Source organism: Helianthus annuus, chromosome 5, assembly GCF_002127325.2.
Source record: "Helianthus annuus cultivar XRQ/B chromosome 5, HanXRQr2.0-SUNRISE, whole genome shotgun sequence".
In the NCBI taxonomy this organism is placed as follows: Eukaryota; Viridiplantae; Streptophyta; class Magnoliopsida; order Asterales; family Asteraceae; genus Helianthus; species Helianthus annuus.
The window spans coordinates 116,904,166-116,926,094 of record NC_035437.2 but is presented as its reverse complement, the minus strand read 5'-3'; the positions used below and the strand labels follow the sequence as shown (position 1 = coordinate 116,926,094).

The 21,929-nt window shown below is 33.3% G+C and overlaps 1 protein-coding gene across 1 annotated transcript; it reads right to left on the bottom strand.

Annotated features, from left to right (window-relative positions):
* Nucleotides 1-15,061: 15,061 nt before the first annotated feature.
* LOC110941103 lies at nucleotides 15,062-17,567 on the bottom strand. Its single transcript, XM_022182720.2, has 5 exons — nucleotides 17,336-17,567; nucleotides 16,643-16,779; nucleotides 16,397-16,461; nucleotides 15,857-16,006; nucleotides 15,062-15,407 (listed from the first exon to the last, which is right to left on the bottom strand). Exons 1-5 carry the CDS (start codon nucleotides 17,377-17,379, stop codon nucleotides 15,330-15,332), a joined length of 474 nt encoding a protein of 157 aa, XP_022038412.1. The 5' UTR covers nucleotides 17,380-17,567; the 3' UTR covers nucleotides 15,062-15,329.
* Between the last annotated feature and the right edge of the window lie 4,362 nt (nucleotides 17,568-21,929).

Here is a 21,929-nt window from a genome sequence, read left to right as displayed (position 1 = left end):
AATGTATGGTTCCTCGTTCCCCGCTTGTTTGTTGTAGTTGTTCCTCCTCATAGAACCAAACTCTTAGGCAATAATATTGAATAGTGATGGTTAAAAAATATGAGAAATCAAAAAGGAAATCGGAATCGATGTTACAAATGCTCTTTCCTGGCTTCTACATGCGTTTATATTTTGAAAAGCTCAAACAAAATTAAAAAAAATAATTTTTAACATGTTAAATTAAATTAAAAAAACAATTTTGTAAATTTTTTAACGTTTTTTAAATAATTGTTTTTAAGCATTTTTTTAAACTTTTTTAGTTTTTAAAAAAACATTCTACTTGTATTTAAATGCAAAATCTCAACAAAAAATGAAAAGGTTAACTTTTAACATGTTAAATTGAATTTTTTTTTTATAATTTATTTAAGATGTGAAATGCATGGTTCCGCGGTTCCTCACTTTTTTAGTGTTCCCCATTAAATCCAACCTTTAGGCGTTAATATTGAATATTGATGGTTCAAAAAATAAGAAATCAAAAGGGAAATCGGAATTGAAGCTACACATGCTATTTCATGCCTTCTACATGTATTTTTATTTTTAAAGGCTCAAACAAAATTAAAAAAATGAATTTTAACATGTTAAATTGAATTAAATAAATAATTTTGTAAATTTCTTTACCTTTTTTCTAATTGTTTTTATGCATTTTTTTAATTTTTTTAGGTTTAGATTTTTTAATAAAAAGGTCTTCAACATGTATTTATATACAAAAGCTCAATAACAATTGAAACATTAATCTTTAACATGTTTAATTGAAATTTTGATAATATATTTAACATGTTTAATGTATGGTTCCTTGTTCCCCGCTTGTTTGTTGTTGTTGTTCTTCATTAAACCAAACCCTTAGGCAATAATATCGAATAGTGATGGTACAAAAATATAAGAAATCATAAAGGAAATCGGAATCGTTGTTACAAATGCTCTTTCCTGGCTTCTACATGCATTTATATTTTGAAAATCTCAAACAAAATTGAAAAAAACAAATTTAACATGTTAAATTAAATAAAAAACAATTTTGTAAATTTTTTAATGTTTTTTTATAATTGTTTTTAAGCATTTTTTTTTAACTTTTTTAGTTTTTGATTTTTTTTTATAAAAATGTCTTCTTCATGTTTTTAGATGCAAAAGCTCAAAAACAATTGAAAACATTAATTTTTAACATATAAAATTTAATTATTTATAATATATTCAACATGTTAAATGTTGGTTGGTTGGTTCTTCACTTTTTGGTATTTCCTATTGAATCAAACCCTTAGACGTTAATATTGAATAATGATGGTTAAAAAAATAAGTGATTGACAGGGAAATCGGAATCGAAGCTACACATGGTCTTTCCTAGCTTCTACATGTATTTGTATTTTCAAAAGCTCAAAAAGATTGAAAAAAAAAATTAAACTTTTTACATCTTAAATTGAATTGTAAAAGAAAATTTTACCTTTTTTCTAATTGTTTAAGCATTTTTTTTAGTTTTTGAAATTTTATATATAAAAGCATTCTACTTGTATTTAAATGCAAAATCTCAACAAAAAATGAAAATGTTAACTTTTAACATGTTAAATTGATTTTTTTTATAAATTATCTAACATGTTAAATGCATGGTTCCGCGGTTCCTCACTTTTTTAGTGTTTCCCATTGAATTCAACCCTTAGGCATTAACATTGAATAGTGATGGTTCAAAAAATGAGAAAGCAAAAGGGAAATCGGAATAGAAGCTACACATGCTATTCATGGCTACTACATGTATTTATATTTTCAAAAGCTTGATGGAGAGTGTGAAACCCGGGTGTTAAAGTGTTTAAATATTGTGTTTTATTGCATTTTAGGCGGTTAAGTGTTTCGAATGTGATAATTACGAGTTCGTGTGGTTTTACAGGTTAACCATCTAAATCGGTAAAGTTGGAGTGTTTAGTGATGAACCGGAACGACCGTGGATGGAAGTCAAGACATATTACATTATTCGGTGTATGTTTCGGGTCAAAAGAGATAGCGTTGAAGCTCAAAGACTTTAGTGGAGTAATTAAAGTCTAGGGGCTTGTGAGTAATTAAATGAAAGTTGAAATCAAGCCTTTAGTGGAGTCACAACAAGTAAAATGTAGCTTACAGTATACACCACGTAACCTACGGTTAGGAATCAACAAGTGGACAGAAGATACGGATCGTAAGCTCCGGTTCGTAACAGTATCTTACGGTAGATATTATTGGCGGCAATCAATTCATCACAACATCATCATATTTTTTTGGGCCGGCAATTAATAGAGTTTAAAACTCTAAATACTATGTGGGCCGACATAAGTGGACAATTAAGAACACACGTGAAGGCAGCCAACACATAGGGAGGTGGACTTTTGGGGCTAGTCAACATCACCTCCAACATCATCACGTGGTGAATGGACCTTGATGAGAGGCTTTGTTCACAAAAGTCAACAATTCAATAATCATCATCATATATCACACGCAGACAAGAAAAGGTGATCGAAAGTCAACAACACAAATATCAATGGTCTTGGATTTGGCGGCTGACATGGGCCTATGAGGAGACTTGTAGATTATTCTGATTGGGCCAACATCACACGTGAATAAGAGGCAGCCAATTTATGGAGTGGGTCGACATCCATTGGGCCAAGATTGACGGCACAATATCAAAGAAAGTTGGTGGATTTTTGGGCCAAAAACATCATACATCAGAATATCATCATCTCGACGGCAGAAGGGTTTTTCAACGGGGAAAGATGATAGAGACGGCAGTAGGAGGGGATGACCGAAGCTATTGAAGATCAGTCAATCCACATGAGCGGCTAGTCTTCTAGTGGTTTCCTCCGGGTGGAGGGTTTTTGTAAGTTAGATAATTTTATGTGTTTGTGACAATCGTTTAACTCGGTGATCTAAGCATTCGATGCTTTTCACTTTGATTTGATTTATTGGTCGTAAACAATTGCATTTATTTAAACCGTAATTTCTAAGCATTCAGTTCCCGAGAGTTCTAGTAATTGGGATATATTTGACATGGGGTTAGGGTTTGTAAGTGTAATTGATAATCATTCGATAACCTCCCGTTATGTATTGACCGGAGTACTTAGTCGTTGGTTATCACAACTGGTTAATTAGATTCAACACTTATGTCTATGTAAGTGTTTCGATTAAACACATAACTGAATCTAGCTGCAAAACCTGAAATCTGAAGGAACCATTGTTTCTCTATTGATTTAAACTTCACTTTTAGTTTGTAATTTTAGATAATCAATCAACTCACAACAAAGCTTTAATTTTTCTGTAGTAGTTAATTAATACTTTTCATTACACACTTTCCACAATCCTCCTCTGGTTCGATATCCGACTTACCCTAGCTATAGAGTTAGTTGGTTTTTGCATGTCCTTAACGACAGACATCAAAATGGCGCCGTTGTCGGGGAGGCGTGCGCAAAGTGTTTAGTGCTAAGTTTTTAGTAAAACAGATAAAAAAAATTAAAAAAAAAATCCAAAAATAGTATTTTATTCGTCACATATTCCACTGTTTGCTTTTACCTTGGGTATACTAGTTTTGTCTGTGCAGATTTATTGCAGATCTTATTATGGAAAGTGCTTACTGGTCATGCCGAGGTTGTGGTAGTCCATGTCACACGCGTGACGATTGTCCTGTGTTCCAGAAAATGTGTGAGGACGAACAAAGGAGAGCAGATGAGTTGGATTTTTATTCTGATGATGATGTCCACCCATACTATTCTTATTCTGATTCGCTGCGAGTTGCATATGATTACCAATCAGATACAAATTATTGTTATGATGAGCAGACATGGTATGAGAGTAGCTATGATCCGGGGATGGTACAAAGCGTGAGTTACCAAGAGGAGTATGACCATTGTTTTAATGAATACTCTCAATTTTCTTATGAAGAGCATCCGGTACACTATCAGGATGCCTATCATACCCAGTATACAGTTGATCAGGGTGAGTCTGAATGTGCACCCCAGTCAGATAGTTACTATCAATCACCTCAATTTAGAAGTCTTATGGAATATATGAGAAAAAGAGAGCTGGCATACATTGAAAAGGAAATGGCGAATCCTGACCTGTCAATAGAGGACCAGTTGGAGATGTGGATTATGAAGTATAACCTTTTGATGGCTGAAGTGAAGGATGATGGGCCAAGAATGACTCCAATGGAAAAACGCCAAGCCAGGGATAAATGGGTGTCTCTACAGATGTCTTCTTCTCAAGTAAGGGATGAGGTTGTGGAGGTTAATACCACACCGGTGATTCCCCCAATTGCTGAACAGTCAGATGTGGAGAAAATTGTAGAAGGTGATGACGTGAAAGAAGATATTCCACAAAATAAGTGTGGGGATGCACATATAGAGATGAAGAAGGTGGCGGTGAAGGACATCGGGCGGATCATCATAAAGTGGTTGTGCAACAATCCAACTTATCTGCTGATATTGAGTAAAAAGAAACGCTTGTGGAGAGTTAACTATCGAGTGTATGTTGGGAACTCGATAGGAAAGTGTGGACTGAGGCCGGATTGCAGTGCGTCAGTGGACATCTTGATAAAAAATAGACCCCGCTGGATCAGTGATGTCACGTACCATGCATTCATAGGAAATATAAGGGGTAAATGTGCATTGAGACCACCGTAGCGCATATCAGGTACGGTCTGGCTGAAGACCTTTAAACTTAGCGCTCTCGGGAGGCAGCCCGAGGATGTAGAGTTTGTACTTTGTTTTGGTTTCGTTTGGTGTGTTTGTGTTTTGACAGGTTCCTACGATTCTATCTTCACGGATGCAATGAATCAAGTGTGGGGATGTTTGGCAACATCCCCGATGAGATCTCAAAGAATCTATGAGGGGCGTATGTTCTGGTTAGATCACAAGAGTTACACCGCCACGAACACTCACTTGTTTTCTGATCAGGTGCATGTGTTTATCTATCCTGTGTTTTATTTGTTTTTGTATATTTGGTGGTGTGAACGTTTGTGTTGGGGATGGTGTTACGTGTCGCGTCGCGTCGAGTAGGTTATTAGCCGTTCATGGTTTGCGGGTGGTATCTCTCGAGTTTAGATTATAAATTGCACCATACATTGGGGACAATGTATCCCAAGTGTGGGGATGCGGTAACTCGAGAGAGGGTTGGTATGATTGTTGATCTTAAATGCTTGAAGGGTTGAAATTGGGCTAAAATTGAAAAATTTTGAAAATTTTTGTCTCAAGTATGCTTGAACTACATGAAAACCAACATTTTCAATCGCTAAAGGGTTCCGACTGATATTAAACTAAATTAGATCTCTAGTCATGGTTGTCCCTTTAAGTTTCATGAGAGTATTTCTGACAGGTTTTTAGAGAATAGTTGAGAAGAGATGCCTAACTAGGGGTAACATGCTTTAGGAATTACACATGCTACATGTCGGTAACCCATATTCCTTTTGTTCGGTGAGATATTTGAGCCTACTAGATTGTTAATTGAATTACTATAAATGTTCATTTGTTGAGTGTAGGCCATATGTTGCTTTGTGTTAGAACTTGTGTGGTTTGATACGTGCCGAGGCTGTGCTTTAGCGTATACACATAGATGATAAAGGCATTAGGATCCATTCATTGTTCTATATGTTGATTGTTGATACCACCCACCTTAGTTAACCATGTTGAGCCTTATACCCTTCGTTTGTTACACCTTGTTTGACCCGCTTGATTACCAACCATGAATGCCAAGTATGTTTAGAAGTATGTTATGAAAAAAAAAGAGAAAAAAAAGGAAGAAAACGAAAGAAAACGAAAAAAAATCATTGTTATGCTCGTGTAAATAAATGGGTCGAAAAATAACCCAAAGTTAGTAGTTGTTGTGAATAAGTTTTCATGGTTTGGTATGTTCATTTGTGCTCGCCAAATAAATATAAAAAAGCCAAAAATATTTCCTTACCTTTACCCTTAACCCAAAACCACAAAAGTCCTTTTGATATGTGCTACGCTACTTGATTCAGTGGAGGTATGATTGTCATTCAAGCTTATGATTGCAAAGTAGTATATTTGGTTTTGAGTGAAATATATACTAGCACATTACACGCTAGTCTTGATCAAACCGAGAGGAGCGACCATTGTGAGGGGTGTGTGGCATGTGTGTAGTAATATAAGCATGTTAGTTTTAGTTAAGCAAGTCTTACATTGTTTTAAATGCGTATCATTTATTTGTCAGATTGTCAATCTCGATTGTGTTAGTCTATGGGACGGGTATGACTTGAGACCTTAAATTGCTAATTCGGTAAGGGATTCAATGGTGATTTGTTAATAAGGTGAGTAATGTTTCTAATGGTTGCTTGAGGACAATCAATGTTAAGTGTGGGGATGTGATGGAGAGTGTGAAACCCGGGTGTTAAAGTGTTTAAATATTGTGTTTTATTGCATTTTAGGCGGTTAAGTGTTTCGAATGTGATAATTACGAGTTCGTGTGGTTTTACAGGTTAACCATCTAAATCGGTAAAGTTGGAGTGTTTAGTGATGAACCGGAACGACCGTGGATGGAAGTCAAGACATATTACATTATTCGGTGTATGTTTCAGGTCAAAAGAGATAGCGTTGAAGCTCAAAGACTTTAGTGGAGTAATTAAAGTCTAGGGGCTTGTGAGTAATTAAATGAAAGTTGAAATCAAGCCTTTAGTGGAGTCACAACAAGTAAAATGTAGCTTACAGTATACACCACGTAACCTACGGTTAGGAATCAACAAGTGGACAGAAGATACGGATCGTAAGCTACGGTTCGTAACAGTATCTTACGGTAGATATTATTGGCGGCAATCAATTCATCACAACATCATCATATTTTTTTGGGCCGGCAATTAATAGAGTTTAAAACTCTAAATACTATGTGGGCCGACATAAGTGGACAATTAAGAACACACGTGAAGGCAGCCAACACATAGGGAGGTGGACTTTTGGGGCTAGTCAACATCACCTCCAACATCATCACGTGGTGAATGGACCTTGATGAGAGGCTTTGTTCACAAAAGTCAACAATTCAATAATCATCATCATATATCACACGCAGACAAGAAAAGGTGATCGAAAGTCAACAACACAAATATCAATGGTCTTGGATTTGGCGGCTGACATGGGCCTATGAGGAGACTTGTGGATTATTCTGATTGGGCCAACATCACACGTGAATAAGAGGCAGCCAATTTATGGAGTGGGTCGACATCCATTGGGCCAAGATTGACGGCACAATATCAAAGAAAGTTGGTGGATTTTTGGGCCAAAAACATCATACATCAGAATATCATCATCTCGACGGCAGAAGGGTTTTTCAACGGGGAAAGAGGATAGAGACGGCAGTAGGAGGGGATGACCGAAGCTATTGAAGATCAGTCAATCCACATGAGCGGCTAGTCTTCTAGTGGTTTCCTCCGGGTGGAGGGTTTTTGTAAGTTAGATAATTTTATGTGTTTGTGACAATCGTTTAACTCGGTGATCTAAGCATTCGATGCTTTTCACTTTGATTTGATTTATTGGTCGTAAACAATTGCATTTATTTAAACCGTAATTTCTAAGCATTCAGTTCCCGAGAGTTCTAGTAATTGGGATATATTTGACATGGGGTTAGGTTTTGTAAGTGTAATTGATAATCATTCGATAACCTCCCGTTATGTATTGACCGGAGTACTTAGTCGTTGGTTATCACAACTGGTTAATTAGATTCAACACTTATGTCTATGTAAGTGTTTCGATTAAACACATAACTGAATCTAGCTGCAAAACCTGAAATCTGAAGGAACCATTGTTTCTCTATTGATTTAAACTTCACTTTTAGTTTGTAATTTTAGATAATCAATCAACTCACAACAAAGCTTTATTTTTTCTGTAGTAGTTAATTAATACTTTTCATTACACACTTTCCACAATCCTCCTATGGTTCGATATCCGACTTACCCTAGCTATAGAGTTAGTTGGTTTTTGCATGTCCTTAACGACAGACATCAAAATGGCGCCGTTGTCGGGGAGGCGTGCGCAAAGTGTTTAGTGCTAAGTTTTTAGTAAAACAGATAAAAAAAATTAAAAAAAATCCAAAAATAGTATTTTATTCGTCACATATTCCACTGTTTGCTTTTACCTTGGGTATACTAGTTTTGTCTGTGCAGATTTATTGCAGATCTTATTATGGAAAGTGCTTACTGGTCATGCCGAGGTTGTGGTAGTCCATGTCACACGCGTGACGATTGTCCTGTGTTCCGGAAAATGTGTGAGGACGAACAAAGGAGAGCAGATGAGTTGGATTTTTATTCTGATGATGATGTCCACCCATACTATTCTTATTCTGATTCGCTGCGAGTTGCATATGATTACCAATCAGATACAAATTATTGTTATGATGAGCAGACATGGTATGAGAGTAGCTATGATCCGGGGATGGTACAAAGCGTGAGTTACCAAGAGGAGTATGACCATTGTTTTAATGAATACTCTCAATTTTCTTATGAAGAGCATCCGGTACACTATCAGGATGCCTATCATACCCAGTATACAGTTGATCAGGGTGAGTCTGAATGTGCACCCCAGTCAGATAGTTACTATCAATCACCTCAATTTAGAAGTCTTATGGAATATATGAGAAAAAGAGAGCTGGCATACATTGAAAAGGAAATGGCGAATCCTGACCTGTCAATAGAGGACCAGTTGGAGATGTGGATTATGAAGTATAACCTTTTGATGGCTGAAGTGAAGGATGATGGGCCAAGAATGACTCCAATGGAAAAACGCCAAGCCAGGGATAAATGGGTGTCTCTACAGATGTCTTCTTCTCAAGTAAGGGATGAGGTTGTGGAGGTTAATACCACACCGGTGATTCCCCCAATTGCTGAACAGTCAGATGTGGAGAAAATTGTAGAAGGTGATGACGTGAAAGAAGATATTCCACAAAATAAGTGTGGGGATGCACATATAGAGATGAAGAAGGTGGCGGTGAAGGACATCGGGCGGATCATCATAAAGTGGTTGTGCAACAATCCAACTTATCTGCTGATATTGAGTAAAAAGAAACGCTTGTGGAGAGTTAACTATCGAGTGTATGTTGGGAACTCGATAGGAAAGTGTGGACTGAGGCCGGATTGCAGTGCGTCAGTGGACATCTTGATTGTTGTAGTTGTTCCTCCTCATAGAACCAAACTCTTAGGCAATAATATTGAATAGTGATGGTTAAAAAATATGAGAAATCAAAAAGGAAATCGGAATCGATGTTACAAATGCTCTTTCCTGGCTTCTACATGCGTTTATATTTTGAAAAGCTCAAACAAAATTAATAAAAATAATTTTTAACATGTTAAATTAAATTAAAAAAACAATTTTGTAAATTTTTTAACGTTTTTTAAATAATTGTTTTTAAGCATTTTTTTAAACTTTTTTAGTTTTTAAAAAAGCATTCTACTTGTATTTAAATGCAAAATCTCAACAAAAAATGAAAAGGTTAACTTTTAACATGTTAAATTGAATTTTTTTTTTATAATTTATTTAAGATGTGAAATGCATGGTTCCGCGGTTCCTCACTTTTTTAGTGTTCCCCATTAAATCCAACCTTTAGGCGTTAATATTGAATATTGATGGTTCAAAAAATAAGAAATCAAAAGGGAAATCGGAATTGAAGCTACACATGCTATTTCATGCCTTCTACATGTATTTTTATTTTTAAAGGCTCAAACAAAATTAAAAAAATGAAATTTAACATGTTAAATTGAATTAAATAAATAATTTTGTAAATTTCTTTACCTTTTTTCTAATTGTTTTTATGCATTTTTTTAATTTTTTTAGGTTTAGATTTTTTAATAAAAAGGTCTTCAACATGTATTTATATACAAAAGCTCAATAACAATTGAAACATTAATCTTTAACATGTTTAATTGAAATTTTGATAATATATTTAACATGTTTAATGTATGGTTCCTTGTTCCCCGCTTGTTTGTTGTTGTTGTTCCTCATTAAACCAAACCCTTAGGCAATAATATCGAATAGTGATGGTACAAAAATATAAGAAATCATAAAGGAAATCGGAATCGTTGTTACAAATGCTCTTTCCTGGCTTCTACATGCATTTATATTTTGAAAATCTCAAACAAAATTGAAAAAACAAATTTAACATGTTAAATTAAATAAAAAACAATTTTGTAAATTTTTTAATGTTTTTTTATAATTGTTTTTAAGCATTTTTTTTAACTTTTTTAGTTTTTGATTTTTTTTTATAAAAATGTCTTCTTCATGTTTTTAGATGCAAAAGCTCAAAAACAATTGAAAACATTAATTTTTAACATATAAAATTTAATTATTTATAATATATTCAACATGTTAAATGTTGGTTGGTTGGTTCTTCACTTTTTGGTATTTCCTATTGAATCAAACCCTTAGACGTTAATATTGAATAATGATGGTTAAAAAAATAAGTGATTGACAGGGAAATCGGAATCGAAGCTACACATGGTCTTTCCTAGCTTCTACATGTATTTGTATTTTCAAAAGCTCAAAAAGATTGAAAAAAAAATTAAACTTTTTACATCTTAAATTGAATTGTAAAAGAAAATTTTACCTTTTTTCTAATTGTTTAAGCATTTTTTTTAGTTTTTGAAATTTTATATATAAAAGCATTCTACTTGTATTTAAATGCAAAATCTCAACAAAAAATGAAAATGTTAAATTTTAACATGTTAAATTGATTTTTTTTATAAATTATCTAACATGTTAAATGCATGGTTCCGCGGTTCCTCACTTTTTTAGTGTTTCCCATTGAATTCAACCCTTAGGCATTAACATTGAATAGTGATGGTTCAAAAAATGAGAAAGCAAAAGGGAAATCGGAATAGAAGCTACACATGCTATTTCATGGCTACTACATGTATTTATATTTTCAAAAGCTTGATGGAGAGTGTGAAACCCGGGTGTTAAAGTGTTTAAATATTGTGTTTTATTGCATTTTAGGCGGTTAAGTGTTTCGAATGTGATAATTACGAGTTCGTGTGGTTTTACAGGTTAACCATCTAAATCGGTAAAGTTGGAGTGTTTAGTGATGAACCGGAACGACCGTGGATGGAAGTCAAGACATATTACATTATTCGGTGTATGTTTCGGGTCAAAAGAGATAGCGTTGAAGCTCAAAGACTTTAGTGGAGTAATTAAAGTCTAGGGGCTTGTGAGTAATTAAATGAAAGTTGAAATCAAGCCTTTAGTGGAGTCACAACAAGTAAAATGTAGCTTACAGTATACACCACGTAACCTACGGTTAGGAATCAACAAGTGGACAGAAGATACGGATCGTAAGCTCCGGTTCGTAACAGTATCTTACGGTAGATATTATTGGCGGCAATCAATTCATCACAACATCATCATATTTTTTTGGGCCGGCAATTAATAGAGTTTAAAACTCTAAATACTATGTGGGCCGACATAAGTGGACAATTAAGAACACACGTGAAGGCAGCCAACACATAGGGAGGTGGACTTTTGGGGCTAGTCAACATCACCTCCAACATCATCACGTGGTGAATGGACCTTGATGAGAGGCTTTGTTCACAAAAGTCAACAATTCAATAATCATCATCATATATCACACGCAGACAAGAAAAGGTGATCGAAAGTCAACAACACAAATATCAATGGTCTTGGATTTGGCGGCTGACATGGGCCTATGAGGAGACTTGTGGATTATTCTGATTGGGCCAACATCACACGTGAATAAGAGGCAGCCAATTTATGGAGTGGGTCGACATCCATTGGGCCAAGATTGACGGCACAATATCAAAGAAAGTTGGTGGATTTTTGGGCCAAAAACATCATACATCAGAATATCATCATCTCGACGGCAGAAGGGTTTTTCAACGGGGAAAGATGATAGAGACGGCAGTAGGAGGGGATGACCGAAGCTATTGAAGATCAGTCAATCCACATGAGCGGCTAGTCTTCTAGTGGTTTCCTCCGGGTGGAGGGTTTTTGTAAGTTAGATAATTTTATGTGTTTGTGACAATCGTTTAACTCGGTGATCTAAGCATTCGATGCTTTTCACTTTGATTTGATTTATTGGTCGTAAACAATTGCATTTATTTAAACCGTAATTTCTAAGCATTCAGTTCCCGAGAGTTCTAGTAATTGGGATATATTTGACATGGGGTTAGGGTTTGTAAGTGTAATTGATAATCATTCGATAACCTCCCGTTATGTATTGACCGGAGTACTTAGTCGTTGGTTATCACAACTGGTTAATTAGATTCAACACTTATGTCTATGTAAGTGTTTCGATTAAACACATAACTGAATCTAGCTGCAAAACCTGAAATCTGAAGGAACCATTGTTTCTCTATTGATTTAAACTTCACTTTTAGTTTGTAATTTTAGATAATCAATCAACTCACAACAAAGCTTTATTTTTTTCTGTAGTAGTTAATTAATACTTTTCATTACACACTTTCCACAATTCTCCTCTGGTTCGATATCCGACTTACCCTAGCTATAGAGTTAGTTGGTTTTTGCATGTCCTTAACGACAGACATCAAAGCTCAAACAAAATTGAAAAAAAAAATAATTTTAACATGTTAAAATAATTTAAAAAAACATTTTTGTAAATTTTTTTACCTTTTTTCTAATTGTTTTTAAGAAATTTTTTAATTTTTTAATTTTAGATTTTTTTTATAAAAAACCCTTCTGCATGTATAAATACACAAGCACAATAACAATTGAAAACATTAATTTTTAATATGTTAAATTGATTTTTTTATAATATATTTAACATGTTTAATGTATGGTTTCTTGTTCCTCGCTTGTTTGTTGTTGTTGTTCCTCATTGAACCAAACCCTTAGGCAATAATATTGAATAGTGATGGTTCAAAAATATGATAAATCAAAAAGGAAATCGGAATCGATGTTACAAATGCTCTTTCCTGGCTTCTACATGCTTTTATATTTTGAAAAGCTTAATCAAAATAAAAAAATAATTTTTAACATGTTAAATTAAATTAAAAAAACAATTTTGTAAATTTTTTAACGTTTTTATAATTGTTTTTAAGCATTTTTTTAAACTTTTTTAGTTTTTGATTTTTAAAAAAAAATGCATTCTACATGTTTTTATGTGTAAAAGCTCAAAAATAATTGAAAACATTAATTTTTTAAATGTTAAATTTAATTCTTTATAATATATTTAACATGTTAAATGTTAGTTGGTTAGTTCTCCACTTTTTGGTGTTTCCTATTGAATCCAACTCTTAGAATCTTAGATAGCGTTTGGTATGCAGGAATGAGAGGTGGAATGGAATGAACCATTGAGAGAGAATGAAGAAAATAGTGTTTGGTTAGTCGATGGAATGGAATCGCCCATTCCAAAATGTATTCCATTCCCTCAAAATCATTCCATCCCTCCCCCCTATTTTTTTCCCATTTCATTCCCTCTTCACCCTTCATTAACAACACCACAACTCACTACCGTTGCCACCACCCACCACCACTGTCATCCTTCGCCGCCACCCGCCTTCACCGCCACCCGCCGCCGCCGCCGTCACCCGTCGCCGCTGTCGCCCGCCACCCACCTCCATCCCTGCCACTGCCGCCATCCAACATTGCCGTTGCCACCTTCGATCACTACCGCCATCGCCACCCACCTCCGTCATCGCTAACAACCACCACCACCCACCGCCACCACCGCTACCACCTCTGACCATTGTCGCCACCCACATTCACCGTCACCCACCACCACCACTGTTGTCACCACCCGTCGCCGTCTCCACTCGCCGCCGTCTCCACCACCATCACCGCTGCCGCTACAACTGCCACCTATCACCACCCACCATCGCTGCCCATCATTGACCACCGCCAACCGATTTTATTCCATCGTCTTTTCTCGCATACCAAACAACAAAAGTAATGGTTCATTCCATTCTCACATGGTAACTAAACAAGACATGGAATGGTAATAATCAATTCCATTACCTCATCCATTCCATTACCTCGCCCATTCCATTCCCCCGTCCATTCCATTACCCCATACCAAACAGACCCTTAGACATTAATATTGAATAATGATCGTTAAAAAATAAGAAATTAAAAGGGAAATCGGAATCGAAGCTACACATGGTTTTCCTAGCTTCTACATGTTTTTGTTATTTTCAAAAGCTCAAAAAGATTGAAAAAAATTAATTTTTGCATCTTAAATTGAATTGTAAAAGAAAATGTTACCTTTTTTATAATTGTTAAAGCATATTTTTTAGTTTTTAAAATTTTATATAAAAAAAGCATTCTACTTGTATTTAAATGCAAAATCTCAACAAAAATTGAATAGGTTAACTTTTAACATGTTAGTTGAATTTTTTTATAAATTATTTAACATGTTAAATGCATGGTTCCGCGGTTTCTCACTCTTTTGATGTTCACCATTGAATCCAACCTTATGCATTAATATTGAATAGTGATGGCTCAAAAAAATGAGAAATCAAAAGAGAAATTGGAATCGAAGCTACACATGCTATTTCATGGCTTCTACATGTATTTATATTTTCAAAAGCTCAAACAAAATTGAAAAAAATAAATTTTAACATGTTAAATTGAATTAAAAAAACAATTTTGTACATTTTTTTTTACCTTTTTTCTAATTGTTTTTATGCATTTTTTTAATTTTTTTTTGTTTTAGATTTTTTTTTACAAAAAGGCCTTCTATATATATTTATATACAAAAGCTCAATAACAATTGAAAACATTAATTTTTAACATGTTAAATTGAAATTTTTATAATATATTTAACATGTTTAATGTACGGTTCCTTGTTCCCCGCTTTTTTGTTGTTGTTCCTCATTGAACCCAACCCGGCATTAATATTGAATAGTGATGGTTCAAAAATTTGAGAAATCAAAAAGGAAATCGGAATCCATGTTACACATGCTCTTTCATGGCTTCTACATGCATTTGTATTTTCAAAAGCTCAAACAAAATTGAAAAAAATAAATTTTAACATGTTAAATTAAATTAAAAAAAAAAAACAATTTTGTAAATTTTTTTAACGTTTTTCTAATCGTTTTTAAGCATTCTTTTGTTTTAATAGCCAACAAACTTTTATTGATAACAAGGACTAAAAACTAGTTAGCCCACACCAAATGTACATTACAACGAGATTAAGTAATCATATTAGATAGATCAAAACGGCACCATTATTCCCATGTCAATACCCTCGCCTTGGCTCCACTCTTAATCCATAAAAACCTAAAGTGCCCAATCTCCTCTGTTATGCACGAATCATGGATCCTTGTGATTAAACACCTTCACGTTTCGAGTCTTCCAAATAATCCAGATTGCCATTTATACCACACAATAGACCACCTTTTTTGACTTTCTCAAATCCCTGAGCACTTTCCTCCCTTTTATGAGGTCTTTGACCTGAAAAACCATGAACACTGGGACCCTACACCACTGAGTTAAAGAATCCTAGGTTTCTTGAGCCACCTCACAAGAAAAAAACAAGTGTTCTGACGTCTCTACTGTTTAATCGCACATACCACAACACAAGGAGTCTAACTGCACATTGCGCCGAGCTAGAGCTGCCTTGGTGGTAGCCCGATCAAGCGCTAATCCAGGAAGTTTACTGATGCAGTTTCTAGTGCAATCAAATGGCTCAAGATCACTTCGTTAATCAAACTTTCATAACGAACGGATAGGTTCAAGAACAATGTTCTTTTCTATTATAATCAAACAAAAACTAACTAAAACATAAACCGTAGAACCTAATTTATAATGAATAAAAAAGAGATAAACTAGGAAATATAAATCATAGGCAACTAAATAAAAAGATTAAAATTCAAATTATGAGATAATCTTGCATCATTTACCTTAGCCGGGATCCAGTTATTCCAAGAGAAGTTTATCCCCTTGTCATCGAACCAAACCATTTCTAGTTGTGACTTTAGGCTACGAACTGTATATTCCCCAGACGGGTCAAGCGACCACCCACACCCGTCTTCACTCCATCCAATATTTACCTGCATCAGCCCTTCAATCAAATCTTCCCGCTGCTCTAATTAGTTATCAGACCCCGGTACCTGTCTCCAGCAAAAAAAAAAAACGGATGGACTACAAGCCCATCAGCCCACATTAACCGACTAGCCACGGTGGACTGTTCAAAAGGTCAAACAGATCTGGGTACCTGCTACACAATGGAACAGTCGACAACCAGTAGTCTTTCCAAAAGGAGACTGATTGGCCGTGGCCCAAAGAACAAAAAAATTCACTCCATCAATATATCAGTTCGTATTGAATATTGATGAATGCATTGAAATTATTTACTAATATATACATAATTTTACATGTAAAAAACTTATTTTTACAAACTCATTTTCATAACGAATATATTCTATCAATACCTCCAATACCTTCCACATGTTAATCACATGCTCCCTTTCCATAAGCCCACATAAGATCAACCACATCTTATGATCTGTAAAAATGAGGCTCTCACAAATTAGTGTTTCATATCATTGCAGGAACAATGCTAAACAGTGTAACTATATCAATCTTTCACAAATATTGGGTCAATTGTTTTAAGTTAGGTATAGTTGAGCCAGTAATTACGGCAAGCATTTCATCTAACATGTAGTGTGCATGATGAAGAGCTATACCTTCACAAATATTGCTTAGAGTATGTCGCCATGGATGGTGGTAGTACGTCGGCGACTTTGAGTTGGTTGCCGGACGGTAGCATCTTGTTATTTGTTGGGGGAAGATAAAGAGTTGGAATGTAGAAAACCAACAATTACTGTACACATCAACATCTATATCAAGCTTATAAATCCACTACAGATACCCAATCATTAATACGAACTTAAAATTACCAACTAACACATACTCTAACCCTCTAGCAACCAATAAAAAATAAACACATTCAGATCCACAAATAAAAACATCAAACCAAACACAAAATTAAACAACAATAACTTAACATTTTTATTAACCTAAATCAAGTTCAATTAACAAACCCTAAGTGGTAACAACCGCAACTGATTTAAACACTAAAAAACCGAATAAAAAGATCATTAAATAAGATAAATAAACTGGATTTATTAACCTTTGTTCAATTATAATAAAATTTTTTTTTCATACAGATTGATCGATCGATCGACGTTGATTTCTGTTTCGGTCTAAAATTGAAAATTAGGGAAAATACATGTGAATTTTCGGTAATAATGTAACTGATGGAGACTGTGAATCAAAAATTGAGAAATTACCACCGTAGAGGGCGGAAGAAACTGCGAATCGACAGCCACTGGAGCTATCATCAAAACAACATAACCGAATTATAAAAATAGTTATACCTTCCGGTAGCTAGCCATGGCGACGATGCCTCTGCAAGTTCCATTAGCGAAGAACAGAGAGTGTGAGAATTGACGGATTGAAAGAAGGATGGAGTGTCGGAGAGTGAAACAGAGGAGTGGTGGCGACCGGAAAAGTTCGGCGGAGAAGCGGCGGTGGAGGATTTAGGGCCAGAAAGTTGAGAAGATGGTTTCTCTGCTCTTTTAATTTGAAATAGGTTTGGACAAAAATACCCCTGTTCCCTTATTCCCTATTTTTTTGGTGTTTCCCAATGAACCTTACCCTATATATATATAGGGGAAGGTTCATTTGAGAAGAAAATTTAATTGAGAATAAAAAGAACAAAGGTAATTTTGTAAAACATTAAATAGTTTTTCACTTATCTCATTTATTATCATTTTTTACTAATTAATTAGCCATAAAGACTATCATCCTCCACACTAACTTTTTTGCTTACACACATCGAAAGTTATCCTACATATTTCGAAATTCATCCTACACGTTGAAATTTATCCTACACAACTCGTAATTTATCTTATACACCTCGTAATTTATCCTACACTTTAAATTATTTTATTTTATTTTTTTAAAAAATATATATTTTGAAGATAAGTTACAAAAAAATTTAATGTAATTAGCTATTAAAGATGAAGACTACAAATTAATGATTTATGTAGATTTACCAATGTACGCTTATAGTAATATTAAATACATACATTAAATGAAGTAAAATAGAGCATTTTTATTGGTTGAAATTTCTTCTTTTTTCTTCTTCCAAAAAATTTGTTCTCATTTGAACTCTCCACTATATATATATATATATATATATATATATATATATATATATATATATATATATATATATATATATATATATATATATATATATATATATATATATATACATATAGGGAGCCGCTAGAATGAAAACCACCTCGAGTTGTAAGAACCGCGAGAACTACACCCCACGGAGCGCCGTTCGCCATGATTTTTTTTACAAGTAGATGTGTATATTATAAACACAGCCGTAAAAAATCATGGCGAACGGCGCTCCGTGGGGTGTAGTTTTTTACACCACAAGTTTGGTGAAAAAAAAAAAGAAAAAAGAAAAAAAATTAAAAACACCAAACTTGTGGTGTAAAAAACTAAACCACACGGAGCGCCGTTCGCCATGATTTTTTACGGCTGTGTTTATAATATACACATCTACTTGTAAAAAAAATCATGACGAACGGCGCTCCGTGGGGTGTAGTTCTCGCGGTTCTTACAACTCGATGTGGTTTTCATTCTAGCAGCCCCCTATATATATATATATATATATATATATATATATATATATATATATATATATATATATATATATATATATATATATATATATATATATATATATATATATATATATATAGGATAAGGATCATGTGAGAAGTGATAGGCTAGTTGAGAAACTTGAGAAGCATTCTGGACCACACATTTTTCTAAGTCATTCGTAATATACACATATGTATAGTTTAAAATTGACTATATACATATGTGTATAACTCAATATACATATATGTATATAGTCAATTTTAAACTATACATATATGTATATTACGAAAGGCTTAGAAAAATGTGTGGTCCAGAATGCTTCTCAAGTTTCTCATATAGGGTGGACTTCTCTTAGGATCCCTACCCTATATATATATATATAGGGGAAGGTTCAAATGAAAACCACTAGTTAACGCGAAAACTCGAAAACTAATTAAAAAAAGCCAAAAAAACATGCAAAAAAATTTTTTTTTTAAAAATTTTTTTTTTCAATCAAATTTTCGCAGGTTTTTTTATTAAAAAAAAAAAAAATTTCAAAAAAAAAAAAAAAAAAAAATTTTTTTGTGTAGTGCACATGTGTAATACTGCACATGTGTCTGTGTACTACACATGTGTATTATTACACATGTGCACTACACAAATTTTTTTTTTTTTTTTTTTTTTTGAAAAAAAGTTTTTTTTATATATAAAAACTAGCGATTTTTATTAAAAAAATTGAAAAAAAAAAAAAAAATTTTTTTGTGTGTTTTTTAGGCTTTTTTTAGTTAGTTTTCGAGTTTTCGCGTTAAAAGTGGTTTTCATTTGAACCATCCCCTATATATATATATATATATATATATATATATATATATATATATATATATATATCTATATATATATATATATGGGAATGTTCAAATCAAAACCACTTTTATTGCGAAAACATGAAAACTAACTAAAAAAAGCCTAAAAAATACACCAATTTTTTTTACAATTTTTTTATTAAAAATCGCTAGTTTTTATATATATAAAAAAAACTTTTTTCAAAAAAAAAAAAATTGTAGTGCACATGTGTAATAATTCACATGTGTAGTAGTACTATTACACATGTGCACTACAAAAATAAATTTTTTTTTGAAAAAAAAAGTTTTTTTTATATAATTTAAATAGCGAAAATTGGTATGCAAAAAAAATGGCATGTTTTTTAGGCTTTTTTAGTTACTTTTCAAGTTTTCGCGATAACTATTGGTTTTCATTTGAACCTGCCCATATATATATATATATATATATATATATATATATATATATATATATATATATATATATATATATATATATATAGGATAATGCTAGATAAAAAACCCTAAAATTCTTAGAAAACTCTGAAAACCCAAATGGGAAGCCATTTTTACCCAACCTCCCGACATTTTTTTTTTTGAAAAAAAATTACACATGTAATATACATGTTTTAGAGTGTTTTGGCCCAAAAAAAACAAAAAAGCGCCGAAGGGATTTTTTTAAAAAAAATAAACAAATTTCAGCTCCTAACACGTGTTAAGCAAAAAAGACATAATTTCGCTGAAAATTGCTGAAACTTGTTTTTTTTTTTTTAAATATCCCTTCGGCACTTTTTTGATTTTTTTGGCCCAAAAGTCTTAAAAACATGTATATTACATGTGTTATTTTTTTCAAAAAAAAAAAATGTCGGGAGCTTGGGTTTTCTCGGGTTTTTTATATATATAGGGTTTTCTATCTAGCCCTACCCTATATATATATATATATATATATATATATATATATATATATATATATATATATATATATATATATGGGACGCTAAAATAAAAACCATCCTCAGTTATAAGAACCGAGAGAACCACTATCCAACCATTAGATCTTCAAGATGGATGGACGAGATTAATATTAAATAATTTTTGTCTTATTATGTTGTTAATATTTTAATGAAAAGGGTAGTTAAGTAAATTTACTTTTTTTTGTCTTTTTGTCTTTATTATTTTTTTATTATGCGCCTTTTTTACGCGTCGTTTTTTAAGCCCCGTTTTTACTCGTCGTCTTTTACTCGCCGTTTTTTTTACGCGTCGTGTTTTAAGCCTTGTTTTTTACTCGCCGTTTTTTTACATAAAAGTTTACGTTTTACAAATTTCATAAAAAAAAGTTTACGTTTTCCAAATTTTATAAAAAAGTTTTACGTTTTACGTAAAAAAAGTTTTACGTTATACGTTTACATAAAAAAGTTTTACGTTTTACGTTTTACGTTTTACAACTTTCTTAAAAAAGTTTTACGTTTTACGTTTTACATAAAAAAGTTTTACATTTTACAATTTACGTAAAAGTTTTATGTTTTACAAGTAAAAAATTTTTACGTAAAGTTTTAAGTTTACGTTGTACGTTTTACAAATTTCATAAAATATTTTACATAAAAGTTTGCGTTTTACGTTTTACAAATTTTATAAAAAAGTTTTACATTTTATGTTTTACGTAAAAAAGTTTTACGTTTTACATAAAAAAGTTTTACGTTTTATGTTTTACAAATTTTATAAAAAAGTTATACGTTTTACGTTTTACGGTTTACAAATTTTATAAAAAAGTTTTACGTTTTACAGTTTTAACATTTTTTTCTACAAATACTTTTTTTCAAAAAAAAAAATTTACGAAAACTTTTTTACGGTTTTAAACTTTTTTTACAAAAAACTTTTTTACACAAAACGAACTCACCCAAAAATCACAACTCAGTAGGTGTCTCAGATAGATTGAACTTATCATCATCGAACGGAAAAAAAATATAAAAAACAACAACAAAACTCAAAATCAAGTGTGGATCTTGAAAAAAATGGGGTTTGGCTTAGAGTTCCTAATAATCATGGATGCAAAAGTGGGGTTGCAGATTCCAAAACCTACCTCCACCAACCTTGCCACGCCATCGTCATCACTGATTCACTGCCAATACATCGAAAAAGGTCCACAAAACAACTTACAAATAAATCGAAAAGGGTCATCACTAGCAATAAATCGAAAAGGGACATCACTGCCAATAAATCGACCACCCCCTTCACCCACCCCTCACCATCGTTCAACGCCACCACCATTCACACAGCCACCACCTCCAACACCAACACCACCACCGCCAACACCGTCGGGCCACCCCCTTCACCAACCCCCTCACCATCGCTCACTACCTGTTTTCAATAACATCCCCAAAACTCTCATAATTTGAATTATCTCAGCCTAAATCGCAATTGACCATTCCAGCACAAACATCTCTACACCCCTTAAATTTGACTAATC

Excerpts from the sequence above, each read along its gene's own strand:
- LOC110941103 (XM_022182720.2), bottom strand. The coding sequence starts at position 17,379 with ATGGAACTTGCAGAGGCATCGTCGCCATGGCTAGCTACCGGAAG. Across the intron at positions 16,007-16,396 it reads ATGTGATTAACATGTGGAAG|GTAAATATTGGATGGAGTGA; the intron begins GTATTGGAGGTA and ends GGGCTGATGCAG. Across the intron at positions 15,408-15,856 it reads ATAACTGGATCCCGGCTAAG|GTCAAAGACCTCATAAAAGG; the intron begins GTAAATGATGCA and ends ATGGTTTTTCAG.